A 25329-nucleotide genomic window follows, 5' to 3' on the forward strand; every position below is an offset into this window, starting at 1 on the left:
TTTTGCTGGCTGTAGAATTAGAGAAACGACTGCGATAGATGGGGAATACCCATACAGTCGGTGTAGTCCACTTGATGGGTGGCAACCTCTACATGAATCATTTGGGCGCATTGCACCCTGCTTCTAATGACAAGCCTAATGGAGGTGCAACACAACGTAGCGTAGCAGAGTTTGCTTAGGCTAGTTCAAATAGTAAAATATGTGTTGCATTTCAGCTAGGAAGCATTTACCCTGCATTTTGCATAATGATCCTAGATAGATTTATGTAAAGAAATACCATCAAAGGGAGCTTGTGGAGAATCTTGGCATGCCTCCATTTACATGCATTTGTGCGCAGTAAATCAAAATTCAAAACCTAGACTGGAATAATATCATTAAATGCTACTACTGTTTGTGCATAGCTTTGTGTATGTATGCGGGCATAGGAGCTATTGATTGATTCCCCCTACCAGCAATCTGTTGGGAGCTATCATGTAACAGTTTGGCAATTGCATCTGCTTTTTAAAATAGCTTTAAAGAGAAAAAAAAAAACCATATTATTTATTTGCAACTTACCTAGTGCTCCTAAATTCTCTGTCTGGAAGATCTTTTGTAATGGACGGACGTATATAACAGCCAGCTGTCCCAAAAATGACCCGAGCACAGAATACAAGAACATGCGGTTTCGAAAAAAGCCTATTTCAAATACCAACTTTGTCTAGAGAAGGAGGGAAAAAAAAAAAAAAAAATGAGAAATGTAACAGTTCCCAATCTCCTGTTGGCACTTAAATATCGTGCTGTTTCTTTGCACGGAAACTCTGTTACTTTTTAAACTTACATGAACGGTAACTTAGGCAGAGCTATGTAGCTGAAAGTGTAGTTGGAGTTGAACTATGATGGATAACTTTATTTATAAAGGTGATAGAAGTAGTGCCGCTTTAAGTGACATTAAAAAAAAACCCTTCCTTTGCAAAATACTAGTATTCTAATGTTTATGTTAGAGTTTTGAGACAAGAACTTATTGCTGACAGAGCAATCTCACCTGAGAGCGGCAGGTCAGGGCATTGAAGAGGTCAAAAAACACAAAACAGGTAAAAGTCATTGTTGTGGTTCGAGGAGTTATGCCACTTTTTGGATTCTGAAAGCACATGTAAAAGTTCAGGTGTTAGTTAAGCCTTGCAAAAATAAGTCAATTCAACAGATGAGTTAAATATTCCCTGTAATGACCCAGTCAATTCGAAGGGTAGTAAAACCAAAGGAATAAATCTAGTTCTAGCTGTTACAGACAGCATTAATCTCTCTCTGCTAATTGTTGCGTTTGTGATCTGATCAGCTATATTTTAAATTCTTAAACTGATGTGGAATTCCAGTGAAGAACATTCTAAATTAAATTACTTAAAATGCTACAGTAACAGTTACTATTTACTGACAGCAATTCATAGTACTTAGGTATGTGGCATTTCCTACTTAAATGGGAAGCTAGAGGCGGAAAGACCTTTAAGCTTTGAAATCATAAGTAATAGGTTTCCTGTTCTAGGGAGGAAGCTCCAAATTAGGGGCAACACAGGAAGGCAGAAGCAGAGCTAGGAGCTGACCCTGGTGTCTTAACCCTCCGCCCGGACTGATCCTTCCCCACCGGGTGTATTTCAGGAAGACCTTTGTGTGTACTTCAGAAACTGCCCTTCACTTTTTTCCCTACCCTGATGAAAACAAGATACAGTTGCAGATTTTCCCCACCTCCTTCCAGAAGACAAAGAGGGTTCCACTGATGATAATTATAGCTGACATGAAGATTTTCAAGATCAATGATTTGCTGAGTATAGTATCCGTGATACGTCGGGGTGGCTGTTTGATAGTATCTCTATCAACAGGTTCAACTCCCAAGCTGCCTCAAAGAGAAGCAGAAGGACGTGTTTAGTTAATGCGCATCGTCCCGAGATGGCACTGTTGATAAAACAGGATGGATCTGGGGGATGAAATTCCTTGAAGTACGGCATGAGAGGTATTGGTGTTCTGGCAGGATTACATAAGGCCCCAGATTTGACCTATGCCAAAGGTCATGAGCTGTTAAAATAATATATTAGACCACGTCATAGCAGTATCCCATCCCAGAGGGTGAGCTAGTGGTGAGACTGCGGACCACCTCGCTTCCACGCTGTGGAAGTAGTAATGGTAATTAGCAGTAGTGGTAATTAGCGGGCGGATGAGGTTCCTAAGTCTTGTAATTTTGGGGCATATGTGCCCAGCACTCTGTTGCCGGTCAGATCTGCAGGGCTACTAGCCGGCGACGCACTTAGGACAACGGACTATTTATAGTAAAAAGTGAAATAGTTAAGTGACTCTACCACAAAACAGCAATATGTAAAGCCTCAGCAAAACCTGAAGCAAACACTTTTGGAGGCCCCAGGAGGAAGCAAAAGTACAACTTGTCTTCGCGAACCACCAGATCATTGGCACATTGATAATAAATCACAACAGCTTATGTTCCTAAGCCAAATTCAGACATACCAAACCCAAGACTATTTTGCTCATTTGACTCTTCCATACCTCTGGGCTGGCGGCCCGTCCATGATGATGTTGATCCATAGGATCTGCATAGCATTGAGTGGATTTGGTAGGTTGAGCACTGTTGACAGAGTAATTAGGCTCAGCGCTGAAATGCTCCTGCAAAGCACAGAACAACATTATACTGAGTGGCCTCGCCTAAAAGGTGCCTTCACTGGAATCGAAGCAAACAGGAACTTACGTGCTCAACTGGAACCGGACAAAATTTTTTATGTTGTAAAATATTCCTTTTCCCTCTTCTATTGCATTCCTGGAGGGGAAAGGAGGGGTTATGAAATAACTAGTACTCACGCTATTGTACACTGAGCTCCCTGTGGTACTCAAAATACAACTTGTCTTCTCTAGCACTTATTTCAGACGAAATTCAAACCCCAGCTTGGGAGAAGGACATCCATGCAGCATCCCAGTTAAAATGACTTTATCAGGACCAGTAGATCTGAAAAGCCTGGTTCATATGGCCAGGTCTTGGTTCAAAAAGCAGGCATGTGACCTATTGCTATCCTCACTCTGCCTACTCTGTCTGTTGTTATGAGCCAACAGAGCGTTACAAATCATGTCTTTCCCCTATGAGCTTCCTGGATGAGGCAGAGAGCACAAGTTACAATATACCCAGACTTCTGGGCGCTTTCAAATCCCCAGTTAGCTACAGCGGTGAGAAACCAGGGCTTTTGGATGAAAGGTAGCTTTGGCACCACCACTTGAAACACGAAAAGTCATTGCTGTGTACGCACCTGAAACTGAGCCAGACCCACACTAGGTATCTCCACTCACTGCCTGTGACTTCCAGGCCCTGCGTCATTTCCAGGGCGAGTCACCTGACAGACTCGTTGCAATGGGTAGCCGGAAAGCATCTGAAGTAAGAAAGCGTCCGATAGTAAGAAAGTGGCTAAACCTACATTACTGTTGAGAAGTCGTCATCCACGAGAATCATGTTGGCAGCCTCTTTGCTGACATCTGTACCAGCTCGTCCCATTGCAATCCCGATATTGGCCGATTTAAGGGCCACGGCATCGTTAACACCATCTCCTGTCATTGACACAACAGCACCAGCCCTCTGCAGAGCCTGTGAGAGTGGAGACAAGGGAGGCTCTGAAGCCAGAAGAGAAGTCAGTCCTGTGGACAATCACAGGATTTGCATGTAATTTTGAAAGAGCAGAAGCGCTATGTGACTTTGAGGGTTAAAGCAGACTCAGCAGCCCAATGAGGACAAAACCCAGACCAAGAATTAAGAGCCTGGATTTTCAGGAGTAGAGGGAATCTCGCAACTCCAGCAGGAGTTAGAAGAGGTGAGTAAAGTCCTGAGAAATCATTCTCTTGATATTATGCTTGCTAATATCTCATTAGTGTCTATCAAATGTAAGAGAAATGCTAATGCCTTCGGTGTAAATAGTGCAAATGCTTTTGCTTTTATGGTCCTTTAGATTGAGCCGATCCTATCTTGGAAGGCCAGGCAGCCTAGAGAACCGAGGGACACCCCTTACATCTTGTTTTTGTGATGCAGACAGTGGATTTGAGAGGCTCTTAGTACCTTTATGATTTTTAGTTTGTGCTTTGGACTTGTTCTGAAGAAAATGGAAACCTGAAAAACAAAAAATACAATCCTATATTGGATGCTATGGAACATGGAACCAGGCCTTGTTTTTGTTATCAAAACCATTACATTTTTGACAGTGGATGATAGCTCTGCCTCTGCCAGTTGGTCCAGCTCTTCCCCAGACATGGCTTTCAGCTTCCCATTGCAGAGTCCAATATTCTGTCCTGCAAATAAAAGCCCCAAATGAGATCTGCCCATCAGCTCTGGAAAAAGCCAACTATTTCCTGACTCAAAGAATAGAGGCAGCAATTAAAGAATTTACTGGGAAATACTTCTGAACACGGGGCATTGAGAGGGCACACAGCGCTCCGGCTCTGAGCCGGGGCGGTCACCCTGTCCTTACTCAGCTGGGGTTATGGAAGCAATACAATACCCAGAACTGGGGCCGATACCGACTCTGCCGTCCTCCTCTCTGCTGCTGGCTCTGTGTATTTCTAATGGCACAATGCAAAAATGGGCTGCGCAGAAGGGCCAAACATTAGCGGGGTCTCTAATTAATCCCAGCAGTGCCATCTGTCTCATTGAAGGGTTTTATGCTGAGATTTTGCCATTTCTGGTGCTAAAATAGTGGAATTAAGCTACTGGATTTTGGCCCATAGTCCATAGCTGCTCTGTTACTGCATTTTATATGATTTGTTTCAATGGAAAAGCAAGAACTCAGAGGCATTTGAAGCCTCTATTGCACACACAGAAAGAATGAAGAAGTTGATTATTAAGCGATGTAACGTTTGACTGATCTGACAGACATAATAGAGACCCACAGGAAAGAAGCTAAGTTTGCTACCTATAGCCACAGCAGTTTCCAGGGCATCCCCAGTTATCATCTTTACTGATACACCAGACTCAAAAAGGACTTGGACAGCTTCTCTCACTCCAGCCCTCGGGGGATCAATGATTCCAACCAGACCTAAAAATGTTAGTTTGCCAAGTTCCGGACCTGAAGCCAAAGCAAGTACTAGAAACAGAGAAGGGGCGGGGGGGGAAGAAAAGACTAAATTATTAATATTGTGTTTCCATACATTACAATGAACATTCAGAGGAGATACTAAATTGACAGTTTTCCGGCAGAAGTCATTAAAAACAGATCTTTAGTCATTATATTCAGATCTTGTATAGACACAAAAATTTGGCCTGGTCAAATAATACCAGTTTATCTGATTCAGAGCATTTCTGTTTCACTTGTTTCTCTTAGGATTTATTTCTGTCTAATTTAAGTCTGTCTCCCAAGTCTTGCCTAAAAACAGATGGGTTAAACTGGGACAGTGCAATGTTAGACCAGACACTCTTAAGCTACTGTCTTAAACAATAGCGCTCCTGTAAAAACGTAAACTTTTTTTTTTTAATCTAAAAATGTGAAATGTAAATTAAGTTAAACCAGTGAAACTTCCATTGTGTAAACATCAAGGCTCTGAACATTTTGTTTCTGTTCTTGGTGCCTAACCATATCATTCAATCACTGTTAAATCACTCAAGGATATTTTGCCGGGGGTTCATGTCAGTGTTGCTTTGATGATTGGATCACAAGCTCTCAGCAGCTGCCCGAGCTAATCGCTTTTCTTCAGAGCAGTAATTTGCCGTTCACAATGGCAGATGATCCTGATATTGTAAAGCAAGCTCCGTACATGAGTTACTAACCGCAAGACACAGGGCTGGAGCATACACGCATTAATATACCGTCTTCCAGACCCGGCTGCCAAGGCTTGCTCTTATCTACTTACATCCTGGGAACACGCACAGGAGACGGCGTCTTTGTTATTGTGTGAAAGTCTAAGAGGTTTCTGAAAGGATGTTTCTAGCGTTGAAGGCAATGGCACTTATATAAAACCTTCTGTGGGCTGTGCACTGACGTGCAGTCAGGATCAGGAGATCATTAGATTTGGCCCTAATAAAGAATTGAACCAAACTTCAAATAAAAATCTCGGTGCACAAATCCATGTTTTGAACCTCTTTCAAAGTTGCTTTTTGTTGCTCTTGGAACAGCTTCTCTAAAAGCAAAACTTGGCAGAGCAGCGCTTAGATCAGGTTCAGCACAGCGGTTTTCAATGCAACATTCAGACCGTATCCCAGGCAATCGCAACACTCCACCGAGGGAAAACATTCACCGTTTCCCATGCTTATTTTCAGTTCCTTTCAATACCACTAATTTAAACCCAGCAAAAAAAAGATGAGTGGAAAGCAAGCATCCAGCAGACCTAAGACGGGCTGCTTGGCAAACTCTCACAAGTATTTTGAAGAGATCGTGCAAGTGATGCTAAGGATCGAGCCCCTGTCCAGCCTGACCAAAACCGGGCAGGAAAGCACTAGGGCATGATAACCTGTGAGCTTAAGTGACGCAGGCAGTAATGACTGACCCCGTAGTCCTGAGGAGCCCATTCGTTTTTCTTCCTGCTGGTAGAAGCCTTTCTGCTGGGGTGTAAGCGCTAATGAGATGCCACCGCTGTTATACAGAGTGCAATATCGAATCACTTCTTCAAATGCGCCTTTCATAAAGTAAATATCATCCTGATCCTTTAAAGTAAGGAGGTGATATACTTCATTAAAAAGATAAAACAGAGAAATGAGCACATTTTAAAAATACTGATAATGCATACGGCACCCTAGATTTACCTACATCCTAGGTAAAAAAGACCTTTTGTTTGCTCTTTTACCTGATTTGTAAAATGTCCAGGTGCATGTATTATTCACAGGAGGTGATATTTTTGCTCCAGCCATTTTTCATGCTCAGCCATCACTGACAGAATGAAAAGGTTGGTGATTTCTTTTAAACTGGACTACATTATCAGCCAAAACGAACTCCTTAACCCGGCAAGGGAAAAATGGCCAACATTTTCTTCTAAACATCGTATCTTTCTTCCCCTGACAGTTATCTCTGAAAAGCTTTTGTTTTCCTGCTCAGACCACTGTATGAACAGTGTTATCTTCTCCCATTCAAACACAGCTTTACAAGCTAAAATTACAGCCAAGTTGGGAATTTTGAGGTTTGCTCAGTTTTTCTCCTGACACAGGTAACTTTTGAAAACATTATTTGCTGAAGAGATACCGTTTTGTGCCCATTGTTGAAGTGCACAATTAGAAACACGAAACCAGCCAACACCAGTGTTTGCTTTACCTGATTTTTCAGCGTGCATTTCACAGCCATCCACTTTTGTTCAGAGCTAAACGGAATTTCCTTCTTTCTTACATAAATATCTTTTATGTCAGCTAATTCCATCTAAAGGAAGATAAAACAAAAAGAGCACTGTAACGCCGAACAATGCCAAAGCTCGCATGTATTTGCCGTATTACAAGCATTGACTGATGACCACGTACTTCCAGGCAGTCATATGCCACAGAGCTCCAGAGGAAGCATGAGGAGAGTAAAACTCATTTTTCAAACTCATCTTTTCCTTTTGGTGCCTGATATGGGGTAAATTAAACTGCAGTTTGAAGCTTGATCCCCGTTGATTTTTGCAAGATCTAGGGAGCTGCACTGCCGTCTCGGTGGGGCTTTGGGTCAAAGAAGACTCAAGTCCATTCCCTAAACCTGTGGCTAAGGGGTGGGCAGAGCTGGTTTCTTCCACCCCAAGCTCAGCCTCCCCCACTGTGGTTATTTCCCAGCCACCCTTCTTGGACGAAAAAGGGAAACTGCAAATCACCGAGTGGTCAATCAGGAATGTGGTTTCAAATTATTTCCTGAGGGGTTAAACTCAAAAAGCAGTTCTCCACAAGACGACTCTTCAGCTATGAGGTACGACAGTCCAAACCAATACACGCCTGCTTTAGCAGCATGTGCGGTGCTCTAGGGGCAGGGGTAGCGATCAGAAGCAGCTTCCAGTCTCTCTCTCTCTCTCCCCTGGCTCCTGCCAAACTTAAAAATAATTATAAAAACAAAAAATAGAAGAGACAACCCCCCTCGTATTCTGCAATCTCTTGGCTACTGAATGGGGGAGCAGAAGGAAGATTTTAAGTTAGCATTTAGGGAAATGAAAGGTTATTGTTTTACAGAAAAAAAAAATCATGGTTTCACTGAGCTACAAGCTTTAAAAACAGGAGGTAAGAACAGATGTTTGCAGGTGCATCGCTTCATCAGACACCTTCTGTGCTTTACAGCCCACCTGAGGACTGTGGATCACAGGCTGTGTAATGCTGATTAGATGTTACCTTGAAGTGTTTTACGGCCCTCTGCCTATGAGCATGGGTGCAATATTAATAAAAAAATCCTTATCTTACATAATTGTGACTAGAAAAAAATAAAAAGCTAGCAGATGACCCAAATCAATGATAATCCTCTGCCATGCTTTCTCATACGGCCTGTTCTTGCTCATTTTTCGCTCTCGTCTTCCTCCTGAACTCTTAATCAGCATGTGCAGAAAATGTAAAAAAAGCAGTCCCATCTGAGCCCAAAAGAAATCCATTAAGCAGCGTAATTGCACCCATTAACCAAGCAAAACAATTATTGCTGTTAGCGCAGAAGCTCAGGGAAGGTGTTTGCCTGTGACAAGAGGTTTATATAGGAGAAGTGTAGATCTCACCTTGGGGAAGAGAGTCAAGGGAAGACTAAAACTGGCCTGGGGGTTTCAAAGAAGTCTGATCACTGCTCTCAGAGCTAACAATTCCAGCTTTTTTAATTTCTGGAAAATTTTAAATCATGACAATCTTACCTTCATTGCAAGGGCAATGAGAGCTCCTTCTGTGGGCTGTCCCATCACACTGTTCCTCCTGATAATGGCGTTATTGACCACGCAGCCAGCCTAGAGAAAGGGACATATTTACGTGGGGTTTTTTTTCATAACTGAATTCATAGCTTTTTCATCTCTTCAGATGAAATAATGAGAGACTGGAGAATGAAAGCAGCCACATCCCAAAAGATGTGCTATTCCCCATAGCAGCGTCTCTTGAGATCAGTTCTTGTGCTTTCTAAACCCACTTATTCCATAGGATATACCAATATTTTGGTAAAATGTTACATTTTGGATAAATGAACATCAAGCAAAACATGACGTGTATCTAACCAGCTCAATAAATCATGGAAATGAAAACTTAAGTCTCTCCTACTATTGCTTCTAGTGTGAGGTATGGACTGAATAAGACCTAATCTGCTTTTGAGGTCCCAGCTCAGATCATTTCACTACCCAAACACTCCACTTTAGCCTACAGTTGAATGCTTGAGATTTTATTTAATGCAAACACGAGACCCGGAGACCCTCACAGTACATTTATATATTGACTCTGTAGCTAAAGTCTAGAATCTGTCCACATTAAAAACCTGATTTTGGTAAAATTAACCGGTCTCTCCTCTGCCACAATTGTATTTTTATCCAAAATGTTATTGACACTTTAAGCTGATGATTCTGGTCTCGCTTTATATGTCTTATGATTGCTACCTTTCACCCATAAGCTCCGTGGATTATATCACAATTACTCAGAGCCTTTTCACGAGAACGCTCTAGCAAGGCGGTTCACTTGAGAGTGACGAAAGTGGCTCTTTTTCACTCTTATAACCCAAAGTGATTTGTGCAAATGAAAATTGAAAATAAGCAGGACAAGCTGGTTCATGATTTATACTTACCTCCACTAGTTTCCCAACTGAGACGTTGGAAAATTCTTTAAGAATCTCCTTTGATGGCAGGAGATAAACATTTCCTTCTCCATTGTAGCCCACCCCACTGACCTGAGGAAGGAAGAGGCAGAAGAGGCAAATGTCCCAGTGCCAGGCAGGACTATACTACATCTGTATACATGGAGGTGCGCCAGAGAAGATTTCTGATTTTGATGGCACGCTGGGATTATTCTTCCTAGCTCAAAGCAATGCTTATAGGAAAGGCTGCAGATAATGACGGTATAATATTACAATAGCTGTACAGGAGCAAAGAGAATCAGCTTGTCTTACACTGAACTTGTTTGCCATGAGTTCAGAGTCTCTTGCAGCTCAGTCGAGAGACCCAGCCCTTCGGTAGCCCTGGGTGCACTGGTTTTACCCTGCTGCTGACTGGCCTGTGACTCCACTGCCCTACATTGTGCATGCCTGCATTTTTCACCCAGTTTGCACACAGGTAAATGAACAAGTGGAAGGATCAGGTCACTCGGATAACAAATATTCCTAGAGAAGATGGGCCCGCAAGGGTCAGCGGCAGGTTTCAGTATCTGCAATAATTGCAGAGAGCAGCAGATGATGATAATGAACATCTTTATTTACGGCATCTGAGCAGCTTTTGCACATTCAGCCCAACCTCTGCCTGTCTCCAGCACCTCAAAAGTCCCTTCTTTTAATGGAACCGGTGACGTGCTAGAAACTGCCTGTTTTGGCCCTGTCTCAGCATTCCTGATTTGGGCCTAATTGAACTAAAAGCTGGCCTTACTGAGCTTGAACAGGAAAGTCCGAATTACCGCCTCGGCCATACCTCTGCCTGGAACCCATCTGAGGTCACGAGCTGAGTCACCGTCATCTCGTTGGCTGTCAGAGTGCCTGTCTTATCTGAGCAGATGACATTGCAGCAACCTGATGCAGGACAGTTTTTAATCAGAGCTAATAAATAATGCAACCGAACAATGGGATTCGGGGCCCCAGAAGAGGGAGAACACGTTTCCCTAATGTTACTTGAACTGTGTCAGTGAGAAAAGGGAGAAAATATTGAGAAATGGATGAGTTTCCTAACAGGGTGTTGTAAGACAAGGATCTGAGCACACATCAGGGTATCGTGCACATAATTTGGATGTGAGATGTGGAGGAGACATCGGAGGAGGGCCACATCATCTTGAGCATCATATGGTGGGTGATCAGAGAGGGCTCTGATCTCCAGAGAGTTGATCAATGTTTCTGAGGTGTAATACCACGCAACAGAACAGCTGTTTTGTTCTGAAAAGACGCGTCGAATGCCCATTCTGCCACATGCTCCCTCAGATGGGCTATTTATTCCTGACTTAGAGAAGCAAGGGTTAACAGCCCTTCCCTGCCTCACCAAGGGATTGTGAGGGTAGATGTGTTAAAGACTGCTACAAAAAAAAAAACTTTAAAATGCACAGCTACTAGCAGGAGGTGCCCCACTTGTGTTCTGCTCTGTGACAATCCCGTTTCAGTAAAGCACACTTCTTCCAGGGCCCATTTACACCTCAATAGAGCAATGGAGTGACTTATCAGAGTCACCACATTCAGACTAGTTGCCATTCCCAAGAAGGGGAGAAAATTACTTTAATGCAAAAAGGAAACAGACTCCAACTCCCTTCTAAGTCGAATATCTTCCCTGGCTCTGGAGCCAACCATGCTGCTTAGGCACAGACCCCAGGAGCATGATGACCACCAGGTAGAAGAGAATAAAGCCGATTGGGCTGCAATTAAATTAATTGCAGTTTTGAAGGATTAGCACAGAACAAAGCTATCACCTCCAGTATTTCATTTTTAGTTATTGACAATTAAAGAATCAGATAAAGAAGAAGGATTATTTTTGTCCTTTTCAGAAGCTTAACAGACAAGGCACAATTAATGTGTGGGAGAGCAGAGTTTTTGCCATGCTTCGACTGCCTTGCAGAGCATCCGGGCATCTGGCAGTTACACCTATTTGGGCACAGCCCTACTGGAACAAAATTCTTCATGAGATAAGGCCGTTTCAGATGCCCTGGGTCAAGGCAGATCAGACAATAAAATAAGGGTGATAAGTTTCCTTAACTGCAGAACAAACAAGGGCAGTTCAAATAATAGCAGCATTTCCAAGGAAGACAGGTTTTTAACTGAAGGATCTGCCTGTGCAGCAGGTATTTGCGAGTGCACAGGGCAGGGTTGGCATTTAGTGTACTTTGTAATGAGGGGTACTAAATACACAACACGTCTTCTCCTTCGTATAACTGCCATACTGACCAAGGGCAGCGCAGGAAGGCCTGGAATACAGTGACCTGGGAATAAGGGCCAATCGGAAGAGAAGGGGAGGTGGGAGAATCATTTCATTACAGCTCATTCTGCCCTGCAGTTGTGAGGATGGGCTGGGCGCCCTCTCAAGGTCCTCCCTCTCCGTTTTCCATGGCTTTTAGGGTACCAGGGAGATGGCCACACAGGCTGTAGGAGGACAAATGGTTTTGTTTATGCCACCAGGCTCAACTTGAGGGGCTGCAAGATTTTTCAGCCAGATACTGAAGAAGCAGACAGGACGGACCTGCAGGATGATCCCAGAGAATGGGGAGGAAGGAGAAACCAAGCCTTTCAACCCAAGCAGGGCACGCACATCTGCAGAGGGGCTCTGGTCCCCATGGGCCAGTGCCATGGATTGGGTTGCACCATTCCTAGTACCTGCCTGTTTTAATGTGACTAAAATAAGATAAAAGGGTGAAAAACACAGGGTAGAAAATGCATTTAAGTCTGAATGGGTTGCTCTGGCCCAGTAAGCGTATTCCAAAGTTAATATTTTTAATCAGGCCACGGCTCATTCGGCCAGCCCGTTGCTATTCGGTTCGGATTTTCAGGCCTGGCAGACGACCAAGCTGCGTGGCCCCTTTGCCGCCTTACCTAAGGTTTCTACTATGGGCAGCTTCTTCACAATCACCCTTTTCTTAGCCATGCGGAGAATGCCCAGCACCAGCGTTACGGTGACCACGATGGGGAGGCCCTCTGGGATGGCGGCCACCGCCAGGCTGGGGACAGCGGAGAGAAAACAGCTTCAACACAGGGATCAAACTACAAGTACCGACAAAAATATGTCAAAGGGACATTTCCACGGGGTGAGTTTTCCTGCTCATATGTGTGTATCTGAATGGGAGAGTGCAGTGCTAACCACTGGGACTCCTGGCACACTGTAAATACAATAGCAGGATATTTATCCAGCTGTTCAACATTTTTCTGGATGATTTTGACAGAGCAATTACTTTTCTTCTTTACATTGCCAAAGAGCGTTAATTTCTGGCTAAGTAGGGATTTAGGGGTCAGATTTCGTTTCATTTATTTAACTTTCTGAGGATGGAAGTTGAATATTCCTTAGTGTCATGGCTCACATGCTAGTTACTGGCTGCTGGCCACACTCAGCCCCTCATCTCCTCTCTTACACGTGGGTACAACTGTGGCGGGACAGAATCAGGCCCCCAGACGTCCCCAAACTGCACACACCGAATAGAAGCAACACTAAAACCTGCAGCACCCGACGTGCTACAAAAATCCAGACACAGTCTATGTCTGTCCTTCAGTTATTCCTTGGGTAACTCTGAACGCTTCTAGGTAAGTGCAAAAAGTAATCAAGGAGGACTTTTGAAACCATAGGCTTCTCTCCAAAACTCAGGCTTAACTACTTTTCTTTGCCACCACATCCCCCCAGGGGACAGGAAGGTGGGCACGGAGCCAGGTTGGCTTCTCTGTTGTCTCCTTATCTGTGGTTTTGATTTTATTTCCATGGAAAACTTTTTTTTTTTTTTTTTTACACCAAACAACAGGTTTCGTGGGTACTACCAAAACACGTGGTTTATTATGCTTGATTAAGAGGTTGTGCATGCTTTTTATGCCCTATAAAATGCACATTCCTATCTTTAGACGTAAATCCAGTAAGATCATCAAAGACCAATATTTGCTGTTGCTACACTCCCACTAAATTCATAGTACAGAAAGGACATTCACAGCAGGATGAGGTAGAAAACCCAGTGAAGATTTTAAAAATACTTTTCCAGAATTAAATAAACCCTAAAACTTGGGTTTTTTCTACTAAACTGCTGTAAAGCTCATATTCATTTCACCAGTGCAGGATCAATACGTATTGATGAAGGGTCTTACTCAAGTTCTCCTTTGCAAAATGTCCATTGTTTTGAACAGGGAGTTGCCTGGGACACGTTTCACTAGAAATCAAAGAGAGAGGTGAAAGGTGGTCTCCAGTGCTCACCTAACTCCAATCGTGAACATGCTGAGGAGATGCTTCCCTTGTAACCAGCCAATAAGCATTATTAAACCTGGTGGGGGAAAACCGTCTGATTAAAAAACCTCAAGAAATTTATAAATCTCTAACCTGCTTTAGCTGTTGGTGGGGAACCGAGTAGGCAGGGAGGCCCCCATTCTCTCTCCTTCCAAAGTGTCTCTGCTTGAATCCCCAACATTCAGGTAACCCACATCAACAAGTACTTTTGAAAAAAGTGGCCCTGGAGCACAGAGGCCTTTCACAGCTGACCATGCAAGTACGAGCATTGCACCCGACTCACCGATTATGCCGAAGGAGAAAAGAGTGAGTTGCTTGCCCAGTCTGTCCATGCTTTTCTGGAGAGGTGTTTTGGGGGTCTGGAAACATTAGAGTATAGCTGGTTTTCTTTGCTTGTTACATGAGATAAGAAGATGACACTCAGCCCAGAACGACTGACGCACACAGTCCTGGTTATCATTTACTGGGGTTGCTACAGCTGCCCGATCTATCCTAGCGCTTCCCCACCCCAAACCCCCAGCGGGGTCTGCTGGGCACAGGCTGGCCCACAGGGAGAGAGTTGCTGCCTCGGTGCACTCAAGACAGGCAAAAAGTAGGAGAAAAAGAAGAATTATATTCAATTACAGCTGGGGAGCCAAGGTAGGGACAGACTAAGGGCTAAAAAAGGACCGTATCGATTGAGTCCAGGACTGGATAATGTGTGTGCAAGACCTCTGGGACAGGGGTGAAAAGTCTGGACCACCCCCATCCTTCTCCCAGAATCTTTGCACACACATTACCCAGAAGTGTCTGCTTCTGCTTCGCTGTGATTTTTTGCATTAATGGCTCAAGAGTTAACTAGTTTCTAGATCCTCATCTGTGTTAGCTCAGAGGTCTGGCCCGTGAAATTTTGCCACGTGTAAAAGTAAAATTTTATATATGTAGTGGAAAGTGGAGGCGGGGCGGGGAGAGAAGCAACCGTGGTGTTTGGGTGACTACCAAGTTAGACACAAGCTGAGCATCACAAGTCTGGATTTAGAAGCCTAAATCCTGCTTATAGCCTTTTTTGGATACAGCACTTTGGTGTCCCTCAGTCACACAGGCGTTTTGAGACAGAAATAGAAATGAACGCGATGCATTAACTCTTGGAACTGCTCCTCCTCACAAGCTTTCATCCAGAACATCTACCATTTCCAGAGAGACACAGAGACTACTTTACCTCTTCAGCTTGCATCATTTTGAACACCTCTCCAAACTGTGAATTTTCACCCGTCCCAATAACTACGCCCTGAAAAGAAGGAAAAAAAGAGAGGGGAAGATGAAAAACTCTGGAGATTCTGTAACTAATGTTGAGGAAAAGATCGAGGCTGACAGGACTCACTTTTCCCTTCCCGTATCGCACCAGGGTCCCCATGAAAACAACATTGCTCAGTGTGGTTATGTCTCCGGCTTCCAGTAAGACACTGTCAGACTTGTTGCAAGGCTCAGCTTCTCCAGTAAAACTGGATTCATCCACCAGCAGATCTGTAACCTAAAAAAGGCACATTTCTGGCACTAAGACAAGAAATTCCCGAAACAGGCTCTTATATGTATAGCTGTATTTACCTCTATCAGCCTGAGGTCTGCAGGAACCCTGTCGCCAACAGACAGATATATGATATCTCCAGGCACAAGCTCTCGTGCTAGAAGATGCTGCAGTTTTCCTTCCCTTAGGCTACGTGAGACAAATGGAAAAAGAAGACAGGAAAGCAGGCTGTGAGGTTTTAATTCCTTCTGCAGGCTTGGGAATGTGACTGGAAAGAAAGCAACAGCCCTGCCTCAAAGACCTTCCAAAGTAAATAAGAACATAAAATCTTCATAACGGTGAGGAGAGGTGATTATGTTTAGTTTGGGCTCAGTTTTAATTCATAAACAGACGGCCAGGTTATGGGAGACTTGCATTTCAGCAATAAGTGACTTAAACTGTACTTATACAGTAGATAGGAGTGACAAGATGGTGCGCATTCCTGTGGCTCATGCTTTAAGGAATGACCTGAAGATTCTTTAACCTAAAAAGAAGCTTTTTAAAGCTAGAATTACCACTGGCATTTTACTTTTGTATTAAGAGTACAGCCTTTCAAGTGGTTAGATGTTTACGGTGTCATATCATAAATAAATAAAGAACAAACAGTGGCATTTGTAAGATCCAAACCTGGATGAACTTTGGACCAGAAGAAAACCCCACGCTGCTTTTGCAGTGCAGGGTTCTTCTGGGCCTCACAGCTTATTTATATTTAATAAAACTCATTTGCAAAGACATAAAGAGGAAAAGTTTTTCCTGTAATCTAAAGGACTGATACAGAACATCAAGGGAGTCAGGGAAGTGATATCTGACAGACCTACAACTGCTCCATGGGCAATGGTGCTTGTGTGTGGCTGATCTGCACCAAAGCACCTGATGTAGTGAGGTGGGGGGTGGTCTCTTCTCCCAAGTCACTAGTGATAGAACGAGAGGAAACGGCCTCAAGCTGCGTCAGGGGAGGTTTAAGTTGGATATTAGGAAAAAAGTCGTCACCGCGAGAGTGGTCGGGCACTGGCACAGGCTGCCCAGAGAGGTGGGGGCGTCACCGTCCCTGGGGGTGTTCAAAAAACATATAGACGTGGCACTTCAAGGCATGATTTAGGAGACATGGGGGTGTTGGGTTGGTGGTTGGACTTGATGATCCTAGAGGTCTTTTCCAACCTTAATGATTCTGTGAGTCTCTGTGTCTGTGCCCAGAACGTACACACAGTGGCAGGCAGGCGTGGGCGAGGAAACCGAGCCCGTGTGCGCCACCATTCGTAAGTCATTTTGTGCCAATCTCCTGGGGAAGAGACTACCCTAAAGCCAAAGAAATATGTAGGTGAGGTTTCTCCTGCACAGGGAGTCAGCGACATGCGAGAGGCTGCAGGGATGCTTATGCAGGGTGTTCAGTGGGACATTTCTGGCACCCTCCTGCCTCTCAGCATTTATTCAATTCCTCTGGGTGCCTACTTTAAAAACCAGAGTTATTTCATCTCCTTTCACGGTGCCTTACAGCTGCACCCACACACGGTGCCACCCCTGCAGGCACTGGGTTCTCATCACATGCACGACAACTTGAAGTGATTTTCTTCACCGCTCGGTTCTTCCCTCATAACCCGCACCCTGCTACACCCCACCAAACCAGGGATGCCTCACCAGTTGCACTCGGGGGGCACCAGCTTGTTAAGCTCTTCCAGAGATTTTTCTGAGCGATATTCCTTTTAGACGAGAAGGGAGAAGAAAGCCAAGTTACACGAGCGAGCCCGCTCATGGCAGCCCCGGCCGCGGAGCCGAGCTCCAGCTGACGTACCTGGATGAAGGCCACGGTGACCACGATGAGCACCGCCTGCGAACAAAGAGGCGTTACAGGCACAGGCACACCAGCTTCAGAGAGCGAAGGGTTGGGTTGCAGGAGAGCTACCACCTACCATGGCGATGCTTGCGGCGTCCTCGTATTCTTTCGTGATGACGCTTACTAAAGCGGAAGCCAGCAACAAGAGAATGAGGGGATTTTTAAACTGAAAAAATAATTTAAAAAAGCAATATAAAGTTAAATATGGCACTGCCGAAGCTGAGCTGGCCTCAGACCTCTTCAGATAGGATTAGGCATGTGGTTTTGCTGCAGAGAGCCTCCTTGCCCAAGACAGCAGCATCGCTCTGCCCCGGCAGAGGGTGCAGCACCCGTGGTTGGGCTGAAGCCAGGTCCTGCGCCCGTACAGGGGACGGGTGGCACCGGGGACAAGCAGGGCAAGGCAGAGGCTCACACCAAATGACACCAGTTTCCTCTTTTCCCCTGTTTGCACAGGCCAGGCTCGCCTTTGCAGACATGCAGCGCAGGACTGAGTCTAAAAGCTTGGAGGCACAAGAGACACAAACAAAAACTTCATTGTCTTTTTAGAATTTGAAACCAGAGATCCCCTTCCCCGCCCCCCCCGCCCTGCCTTCTTTTTCCTCTTTTCTTTAGTTAATCTGCTAAACTCTGTGCTGAACCCAGGGCTCCAGGAGTAAGATCCTCACTTATTTTACTTTTAAACACAGATTTTAAGGGCCTTTCTCCTACCTGAGAAAGTTACAGCTCCATTTAGATAATGTGGGAACTGACGTAAGGGAATTAAGTCAGGTAAAGAGAAAAGTGCCCGTTTTGGGTAACGTGTGGCGATGCACGGTCAGAAACCCAAGGTTTAAATGTATTCCTTGTTGAAACCAAACGTGAGGGTCCCTTCATTTCTCTTTAGAATGACTGGGCCAAAGGGGGTGCTTTACAAAAATAGCAGCTGGAAGAAGCCACGTCAAGTGTCTGCCGAGGGACGACGGTCAAGTGCAGAGGCGTGAATGGTGTGGGGCTGCAAGCAGCCCTTCCAGAGAGACCAACAGGTTGCAGAAGGCTCAGAGGTGCACTAAAGAGTGAGTTTGGTGTCCCCATAGGAGAAACACTTTGTTAAGGATGAGTAGGAAAAAAAGCACCATCTCACTTTCTATTAAGAATAAAAGAGTCCTTGAAGAGACCGAGCGATGATTACAAAGTGCTTAAAGAATATTGATCACAGAGGAAAAAAGGGATAGTCCATGAAATAAAAATAAAGTCTTTCAAAGCAACTAAAATCTTCATGATCCAGCTAAGCAAGAAGAAAATTGGCCAAATAACTGGTTGAAAAGAAACAAAAACCAAAGACCCTTCTTGTTTGGTTAAAAAGCTCTGAAAGGGAGGTCAAAGATGCGTTAAATGCTGATGAGAACCAGTTAATAAAAGCAAAACTCAAGGATAACTCAGCTAGGGAAAAACAAGATAGCCAATACCACCTTCTGCCTGGCTTTTTGGGGGCTGCTGGTTTGAAATCGTGGATCTTTGCTGCACATGGCACCGCGTATTAATGTATCTGTTACTGATGTATTGCTGATAGGGAACCAACGCTCACCTGAGCTCCGCAAGTGCCTCTGCTTTTGCAGGCGTTTTAGGACTTTCCTTCATGGGGGTAACTGAAACCAGAGTGGCTTTGAGCTACTACTGGTATTCCTCAAGCCTTTCATGATTTTATCACTTGCCTTAAAGGGAATAAACATGCTCCAGAAATCAGGCCACTCATCTATGGCTTTTGATTTGTGGGCTGCATGGAGATAAAAAGGTTTATTTTTATTTTAAGATGCTATCTTCACGTTAAATGACCCTGCATCTGAATCTCATGATGGCTTTCCCAGGAGAACAGACAATCTCTGTAGCTGGGGCACAGCCCCTTCCAAGGTTGAATCTGTGGAAGCAGAAATCCTGAATATTTCAATGCAGAGACACACTCAGGCCAAGCCAGCCAGGGGTTTTTGCCAGGAAATAAGAACATGTGCAGAAAATCCTTACCTGGTCTAGATATTTCCTCCATATAGGCTCCGAATTCTCTACTGAAAATTCATTCCAGCCATGTTTTAACCTGCGCTGTAGCACAGAACACTCAGAGAGTCCGGTTTGCAAGTCAACCTAGAGGGAAATTAAAAAAAACAACCCAACCCAAACATTACATATTGTAGAATAGTTATAGGCAATGTTGTGTTAAAAACCTGTAAGTAGACCGGGCAAGATGTTCGTGGTTCAATCCCTCACATAAAAATAAATCTATCCACTGTTTTTTTGTTTAGATATTTATTTTTGTTAAACTATAATGCTTTGCCACCTACCACTACAGAAACCCATAAAGTAAGCACAAGGTAATTAAAAAATTATTTACATAAGTGAGAAGCCATATAATAGATGACAAATTAGAACTCTAAAATAGTAAAGGAAAAAACTGATTTCTAGTTTCACTGTACATTTAAAAAAAAAAAAAACAAACAAAAATACCCTGAAAAAACTCAAAGAGAACAAACGGAGGAGGAATAAGATCTATTTTGCCTGGATTTAAAAAACCAGCAAGGTCAGACACCAAAATATCGCTACACGTTACAGCTTTCCCTGGTCATGGGGACTCAGCCTTTCTAAATTTCCATCTATTTTTCGTACATGTGGTTAAGTGTGAGTTATAACATCACACTGTTTCTTTTCCCAAGCGCTAAGTCGAGGGCAGACGGAGCGACTGGAGTTTCCTTCCTGAGCCCCCGTGTCCCTCCATCCCTCCGGCTACGTCCGTGCTGCGGCTGCAGGGAAGCTCGAGCGGGGCCGGGGCAGAGCGGTGGGGCCGGCCACCGCACACACCCCTGCCAGGGCCGATCTCCCCGCTCCGCGTGGGCAAACGGGTCTCAGCACGAGCCAAGCCAGGTGACGGCTACAGCTTTGCTGTTTGCTTGGGGTAGGGTTGGGGAGGTGAATCGGTGTCTGATGATTCAAACCGCAAGCAAGCCTTTGAGAAGTCATCTAGGACAATAAACGTGACGAGTTTTGCCTCTGAAATGAAACCTGCTACAAAAAGAAGGGGTAAAAGTGCTGCGTGCGTTCGCACAACATTTTCCAAGGAGCTACCGATAACTTGAGTGGGAAGCTGCACAGCCTGCACACGGGGCTCCTCCGCCAGCCTGGGCGCAGCCCTGCCAGCGCTTCGTTTTCCAGGCTGGACAATTGGGCTCTTTCACCTGCAGCTCAGAGCCACTCACTTCAGTGAAATCCTTCCCCAGGACAAAGGGAAGCACAAACGCCCAATGCTGAGCCAAGGCGAGGGTCCGTCCCACGCGAAGGCAGGGGCATTGGGCAGTCCAGGAGTTTGCACGTGAAACCAAAGACCAGTTTTGCTGCTCAGCCTCTTCCCAGAGTCAGATTACACGGACTGCCTTGCTCTGTTCACAAAGACCTCTACAAACCCTTACATTTAAAGCTTTTGCCAAGTCTTCTTTATGGCGTTTACATGCGTCTTTTGCGGGCAGAACCGTCACCTCCTCCTCCTGCTGCTCAATTATTTTCAGCTCACACTCCTCATGGGTCTGAGTAAATGAGATAAAGCAATTGTTAGGCAAGAGCACAGTTCATAAAACTATTTAAGCATCTCTCTGTTTCTTTCCTTAATCCCATTCCCTTCTGTCACCTTGCCAGCTGTGTGGCTGGGCCCCCCATTTAAGAAGGGCAGGGAACTGCTGGAGCAAGCCCAGCGCAGAGCTGCCAAGGGGATCAGGGGCTGGAGCATCTCCCTTGGGAGGAAAGGCTGAGACCTGGGTCTGTTCAGCCTGGAGAGAAGGCTGAGGGGGGATCTCATCAGTGCTTATAAATATCTGAAGGGCGGGTGTCAGGAGGATGGGGCCGGGCTCTTTTCAGTGGTGCCCAACGCCAGGCCAAGGGGCACCGGGCACAAGCTGGAACACGGGAAGCTCCACCTGAACATGAGGACAAACCCCTTCCCTGTGCGGGTGCCAGAGCAGGGGCACAGGCTGCCCAGAGAGGCTGTGGGGTCCCTTCCCTGGAGACATTCACCCCCCGCCTGGACGCGGCCCTGTGCCCCTGCTCTGGGGGTGCCTGCTCAGGCAGGGGGTGGGACGGGGTGAGCTCCAGAGGTGATCTGTGATTCTGTGACTTCACAGGTAGCTAAAACACTTCCTAAATCATAGCACTTCATAACATTTACTAATTAATCTTTATGACAACCTCAAAACCTGGTGCACATTCTTGTAGTGGAAAGAAAGACTATTAGGAGCTGGATCACTTAAAAGACAAGAGCACACCAACGCTGTGGTCAGAAAAGCGTGCCAGGCTCTGCTGTTTGCATGTATCCTGCATGAGATGAGCATTTTTCTGTGCCAGTGTCTCACAGCCCACTGCCCGCTCAATGGTCAGAGCATGGGAAAAACCTTTTCCCCTGTTAAAGACATTAATTTATTTATTATTAATAGATGTGAGATAGAAAAATCTCTGAGCCAGTGGGAGAAAGCAAAAGCCGCCTCTCCCATCTCCATGGCTGTTTTCTTCCACTGCTGGCTGTGCATACACCTCCAAGCAGGACAAACCCTTCCTGTCCCATCCAGGCAGCCCGAGGGCTGTGCCGAGCTCCCAACACCCTGACCTCCCTTGTCTCCTTTTCCAAAACACTTTTCAGAGCAGTGGCATTGCCTGAAACTTCAGCCAGGCACACGATGGAGACTGTGTCAATGCTGCTGCGGGGTAAGTATGGAGAGGGAGAAACCTCACCCTTCCCAAGGGACAGGAGAATCCCATTGCCGCTTGCTTTCATTCATAAAGCACAAGACCGCGTGGTCATTACGAGAGGGACCCCGAGGGAGCGCAGTGCTCAGCCCCCAGCAGAGCTCAGCCATGCAGCCAGTTCACACTCGGCAGGGCAGGAAGAATTTGGCACCGGCTCCTTGCTGCCAGCACCCCGGGGTGTTCGCTGGGGGAAATGTTCAGGTCCGGCTCATAGCAGCACCTGAGCAAGGCCTTGGAGGACTTCAGAGGTGCCTGAAGCGGTATTTGGAGAATTAGCCCTGCCATAAATATTCAAGAGGTTTTTAGAAGCATCCAGCGTTTTGCAATCTAAAGACAGAGATTGATGCAGAAAATCCCTTTGGCTGTTCACTCATGCCAGTAACAGAATTGGTTTCTGTCTTGTGGCTTTGTAGCAGAGGAGATGGGAGCATCTCTAAGCCCTGCTCTTTAAAAAGGCTTTTGCCAGTTCCATACGTTTCAGCCCCCTTTTTATTGCTGTTTACTGACCCACGGCACAGCTGCTAACACACGAGACGCTGGCACTGACCTGCTCCCGGAGCAAACGCAGAAGAGTTTGCTGTGATCCCTCGGTCCGTGCAGAGCTCATTTAGAAGCCATTTTTGCCCCAGGAGCAACCAGCCTTTCCAAAACCCCGGCAATTTCTCCAAGATTTCCAAGGATATTCCACTTCCGTGAATCCCTCATGCTGACGACCACGATTTGCCCAAAGAACCTGCAGCATTTCTCTGCTGTTTTGAGGCCTGCTATGTCCAGGCAGCACCCTTACTTCAGCATTTTCTTAACAGACATCTCTAAAAGGGACAAAAATGCCCTTCCAGTGATTCATTCCACCTGTGTGTCCTACTTGTGCAAGTTCATCTGTTCCCTGTAACTTTGTTGACTCCCAGACCCTACAAGACTGAAAGCCACCCATGCATCTAAGGAGGTCGAAGGACTTGTTGGGAAGAAAATATGGGGTTGTAACATTTAGAAATGTACCTTGCATCCATTACTGTGCTGATTTGATTAATGCTGGTGGCACATGAAGGTGTCAAGGCACAGCCTTGCCTTGAGGAAGTTTAAATTTTAATTAAAGGAGCTGGAGGGTGAGAAGAGACCCAGACACGATGGTGACATGCCTCCAGTCCCTGAGCCAGCGGGGGAAGCCAGGGCTCAGGTCTAACACTAATATTTACCTTTGAAAAGGCGTGGAGGAAATGAACGACAAAAGCCTATGGATGTGCCCGAGCCATACACTGGCAGCTCCTGCAGATACATTAGCAGCTCCTTACAGGCATGGGCTGCTGTGAAATGAACAGCTTTATTGGGATGAGCTAATTTGCATTGATTAGCTTACACCTGTAAGTGATTTCCCCTGGATGAATGGGGCACAGCTTTTCCTACCAGAGGAACAGCTCCAGTGATGCATCAGTGCAGCCCCATCGCTCTTCTCTTCTGCAGAGCGCCTTTGCCCCTAAAAACATCCCACCCGGTGTCTGGTAGACACCAGGCAGAGTCCTGAGCAAACACCTTCATAAACTAACCTCTCCTTGTGCATTACTTTCCTTTCTATTTACATTGTAAAATGGATGCGGGCTAGCAGCACTATCCATTTACGTTTTTAACCTCTATCCTTTAGGCATAACTCAAGCACAAGAGCGCACGGCTCCATACAGCAGGGCAGAAAGAAGTAAAAAGAAAAACAAAAAAAAAATGATTAGTTTATCTGTTGCTTTGCAAGGCCAGGAGATACTGGAGGCTGTAAAGAGCAGCTGGTCATGGTGGGGAGCCCTGCAGCACCCTGCCCCAGAGCACCTCGGAGCAGAGCCGGCGCTGCCGGTACCTGTGCCGCTGCCGCCTCTTCCCTCGCCCCGAAACAATCCATCAATTGTTGTGCTGAGCAGCCTGCGTGGGAAGGAAGAAGGCATGGGGCTTTCTGCAGAGTACTTAGCCCTTTCTGTGCGCTCTGGCAAACAGCCCAAAAGACGAGTTCTCGGGATTTCCCCCAGACCTCTGCCTTTACCAAGGTTTTGCATATTTTTTCCCCCCATCTTGGATTACTTTGCAGCAGCTAATATATCATAATCCAGTCAAAAGTGGGCTGGGTTATTTAGTTTAACAAGAAGCCCTTTAAAAGATTAAGCAGAAACCCTCTCCCTGTATAATCTTCATCCTTACTAAAAGAAACAAATCAAACCATTCCCTCAAAAGCCCCTTGCGTTGCTTTTTTTGGTGCACATGGCAGGCGGAGGACCTGCGTTTCAGGGGTGCAGGCAGCATGCAGAAACCAACCCAGAGCAAACCACAGCCCTGCAAACGACAGGCTGCCTCACTGGGCTTCATTATCCGAGCCCCCCGCCATTTCCCACCCACCGCCGCGGTTTCAGCTCCTGTTGCGCAGTTTCTCGCTCCCCCATTGCACGTCTAGCACAGAATTGAGGATTTTCTATGTGAAATAAAGCCTCTGGTCTCCTGGCTTGCGGATATAAGCCTCAAAATTGACACTTTGATTGTTCAAAAAGCCAAGGTTCTCCCAGAAAAGCTGACTTAAAACTATTCCCTGGATTTTGAGTTGCTCCCAGGGGTAATGGAGGGCTGACTTGGGCTGGGTGGGCAGTGCCCAAACTGTGGGCTGATTGCCCCCAGCTGAACATCCCCCTCCCCTCACCCCCACTGGTCTCTTCCTCCTGCTCAAACCTGCCTTTTCCTTTTTTTCCTTAATTATAAAAAAAGATTTTCCAGCTCCCATTAACCTAAAGCAAAGCCTCTTGAGCTGAAAGGTGGCATTGCCATCCCTGCAGGAGAACCCCGTCACTACAGCTCCACAGCCAGCAGTTGAGGAGCTTCCTCACCCACACAAACCAGTCCCTCCCAGGCCCAAAAAACCCCCAAAACCCCAAAAGTTTATGGCAACTTCTTAGATAAGGTCTCCTAGGAGGGAGGTGCTGCAGCCCTCAGCCCAAAAACCTGTGGGAGCTGGAGTTAACCCCCTGCCTGCTGGAAGCTTTTTCAAAAGCAAGGAATTGGGCTTGACACCTCTAAGGGGCTGAAAACGTGTGTGTAAGTGAAGTCTGTGTCGCAGCTGTGCAAAGCCAATCCCATGGTCTTCCTTTTTTCACCGGGAAGGAAAGCTGCACTATTTGATTTATTTTGAGGGCATATAAAAAAATAGGTACCTGCACAGTAATAAAACGGTTCTCATAAG

At 45.6% G+C, this 25329-nt stretch overlaps 1 protein-coding gene across 1 annotated transcript in view; it reads right to left on the reverse strand.

Moving 5' to 3' along the window:
* The window catches only part of ATP2C2 (ATPase secretory pathway Ca2+ transporting 2), a 29064-nt gene that overhangs the window by 661 nt on the left and 3074 nt on the right, over positions 1–25329 (reverse strand). The window contains exons 2-26 of the mRNA XM_075101255.1: positions 20801–20914; positions 19368–19484; positions 17446–17535; positions 17328–17363; positions 17174–17235; positions 15580–15688; positions 15356–15505; positions 15194–15262; positions 14279–14354; positions 13966–14032; positions 12612–12736; positions 10519–10616; positions 9687–9788; positions 8779–8868; positions 7248–7349; positions 6490–6646; positions 4923–5093; positions 4205–4302; positions 4073–4123; positions 3441–3607; positions 2726–2794; positions 2527–2643; positions 1717–1864; positions 1022–1117; positions 556–697 (exon numbers count right to left, since the gene is read on the reverse strand). Of these exons, the coding sequence (XP_074957356.1) occupies positions 556–697; positions 1022–1117; positions 1717–1864; positions 2527–2643; positions 2726–2794; positions 3441–3607; positions 4073–4123; positions 4205–4302; positions 4923–5093; positions 6490–6646; positions 7248–7349; positions 8779–8868; positions 9687–9788; positions 10519–10616; positions 12612–12736; positions 13966–14032; positions 14279–14354; positions 15194–15262; positions 15356–15505; positions 15580–15688; positions 17174–17235; positions 17328–17363; positions 17446–17535; positions 19368–19484; positions 20801–20914 (2623 nt within the window). The remainder of the gene's footprint in view (positions 1–555; positions 698–1021; positions 1118–1716; positions 1865–2526; positions 2644–2725; positions 2795–3440; positions 3608–4072; positions 4124–4204; positions 4303–4922; positions 5094–6489; positions 6647–7247; positions 7350–8778; positions 8869–9686; positions 9789–10518; positions 10617–12611; positions 12737–13965; positions 14033–14278; positions 14355–15193; positions 15263–15355; positions 15506–15579; positions 15689–17173; positions 17236–17327; positions 17364–17445; positions 17536–19367; positions 19485–20800; positions 20915–25329) is intronic.

Source organism: Phalacrocorax aristotelis, chromosome 8 (genome assembly GCF_949628215.1).
Source record: "Phalacrocorax aristotelis chromosome 8, bGulAri2.1, whole genome shotgun sequence".
NCBI classification, from domain to species: Eukaryota; Metazoa; Chordata; class Aves; order Suliformes; family Phalacrocoracidae; genus Phalacrocorax; species Phalacrocorax aristotelis.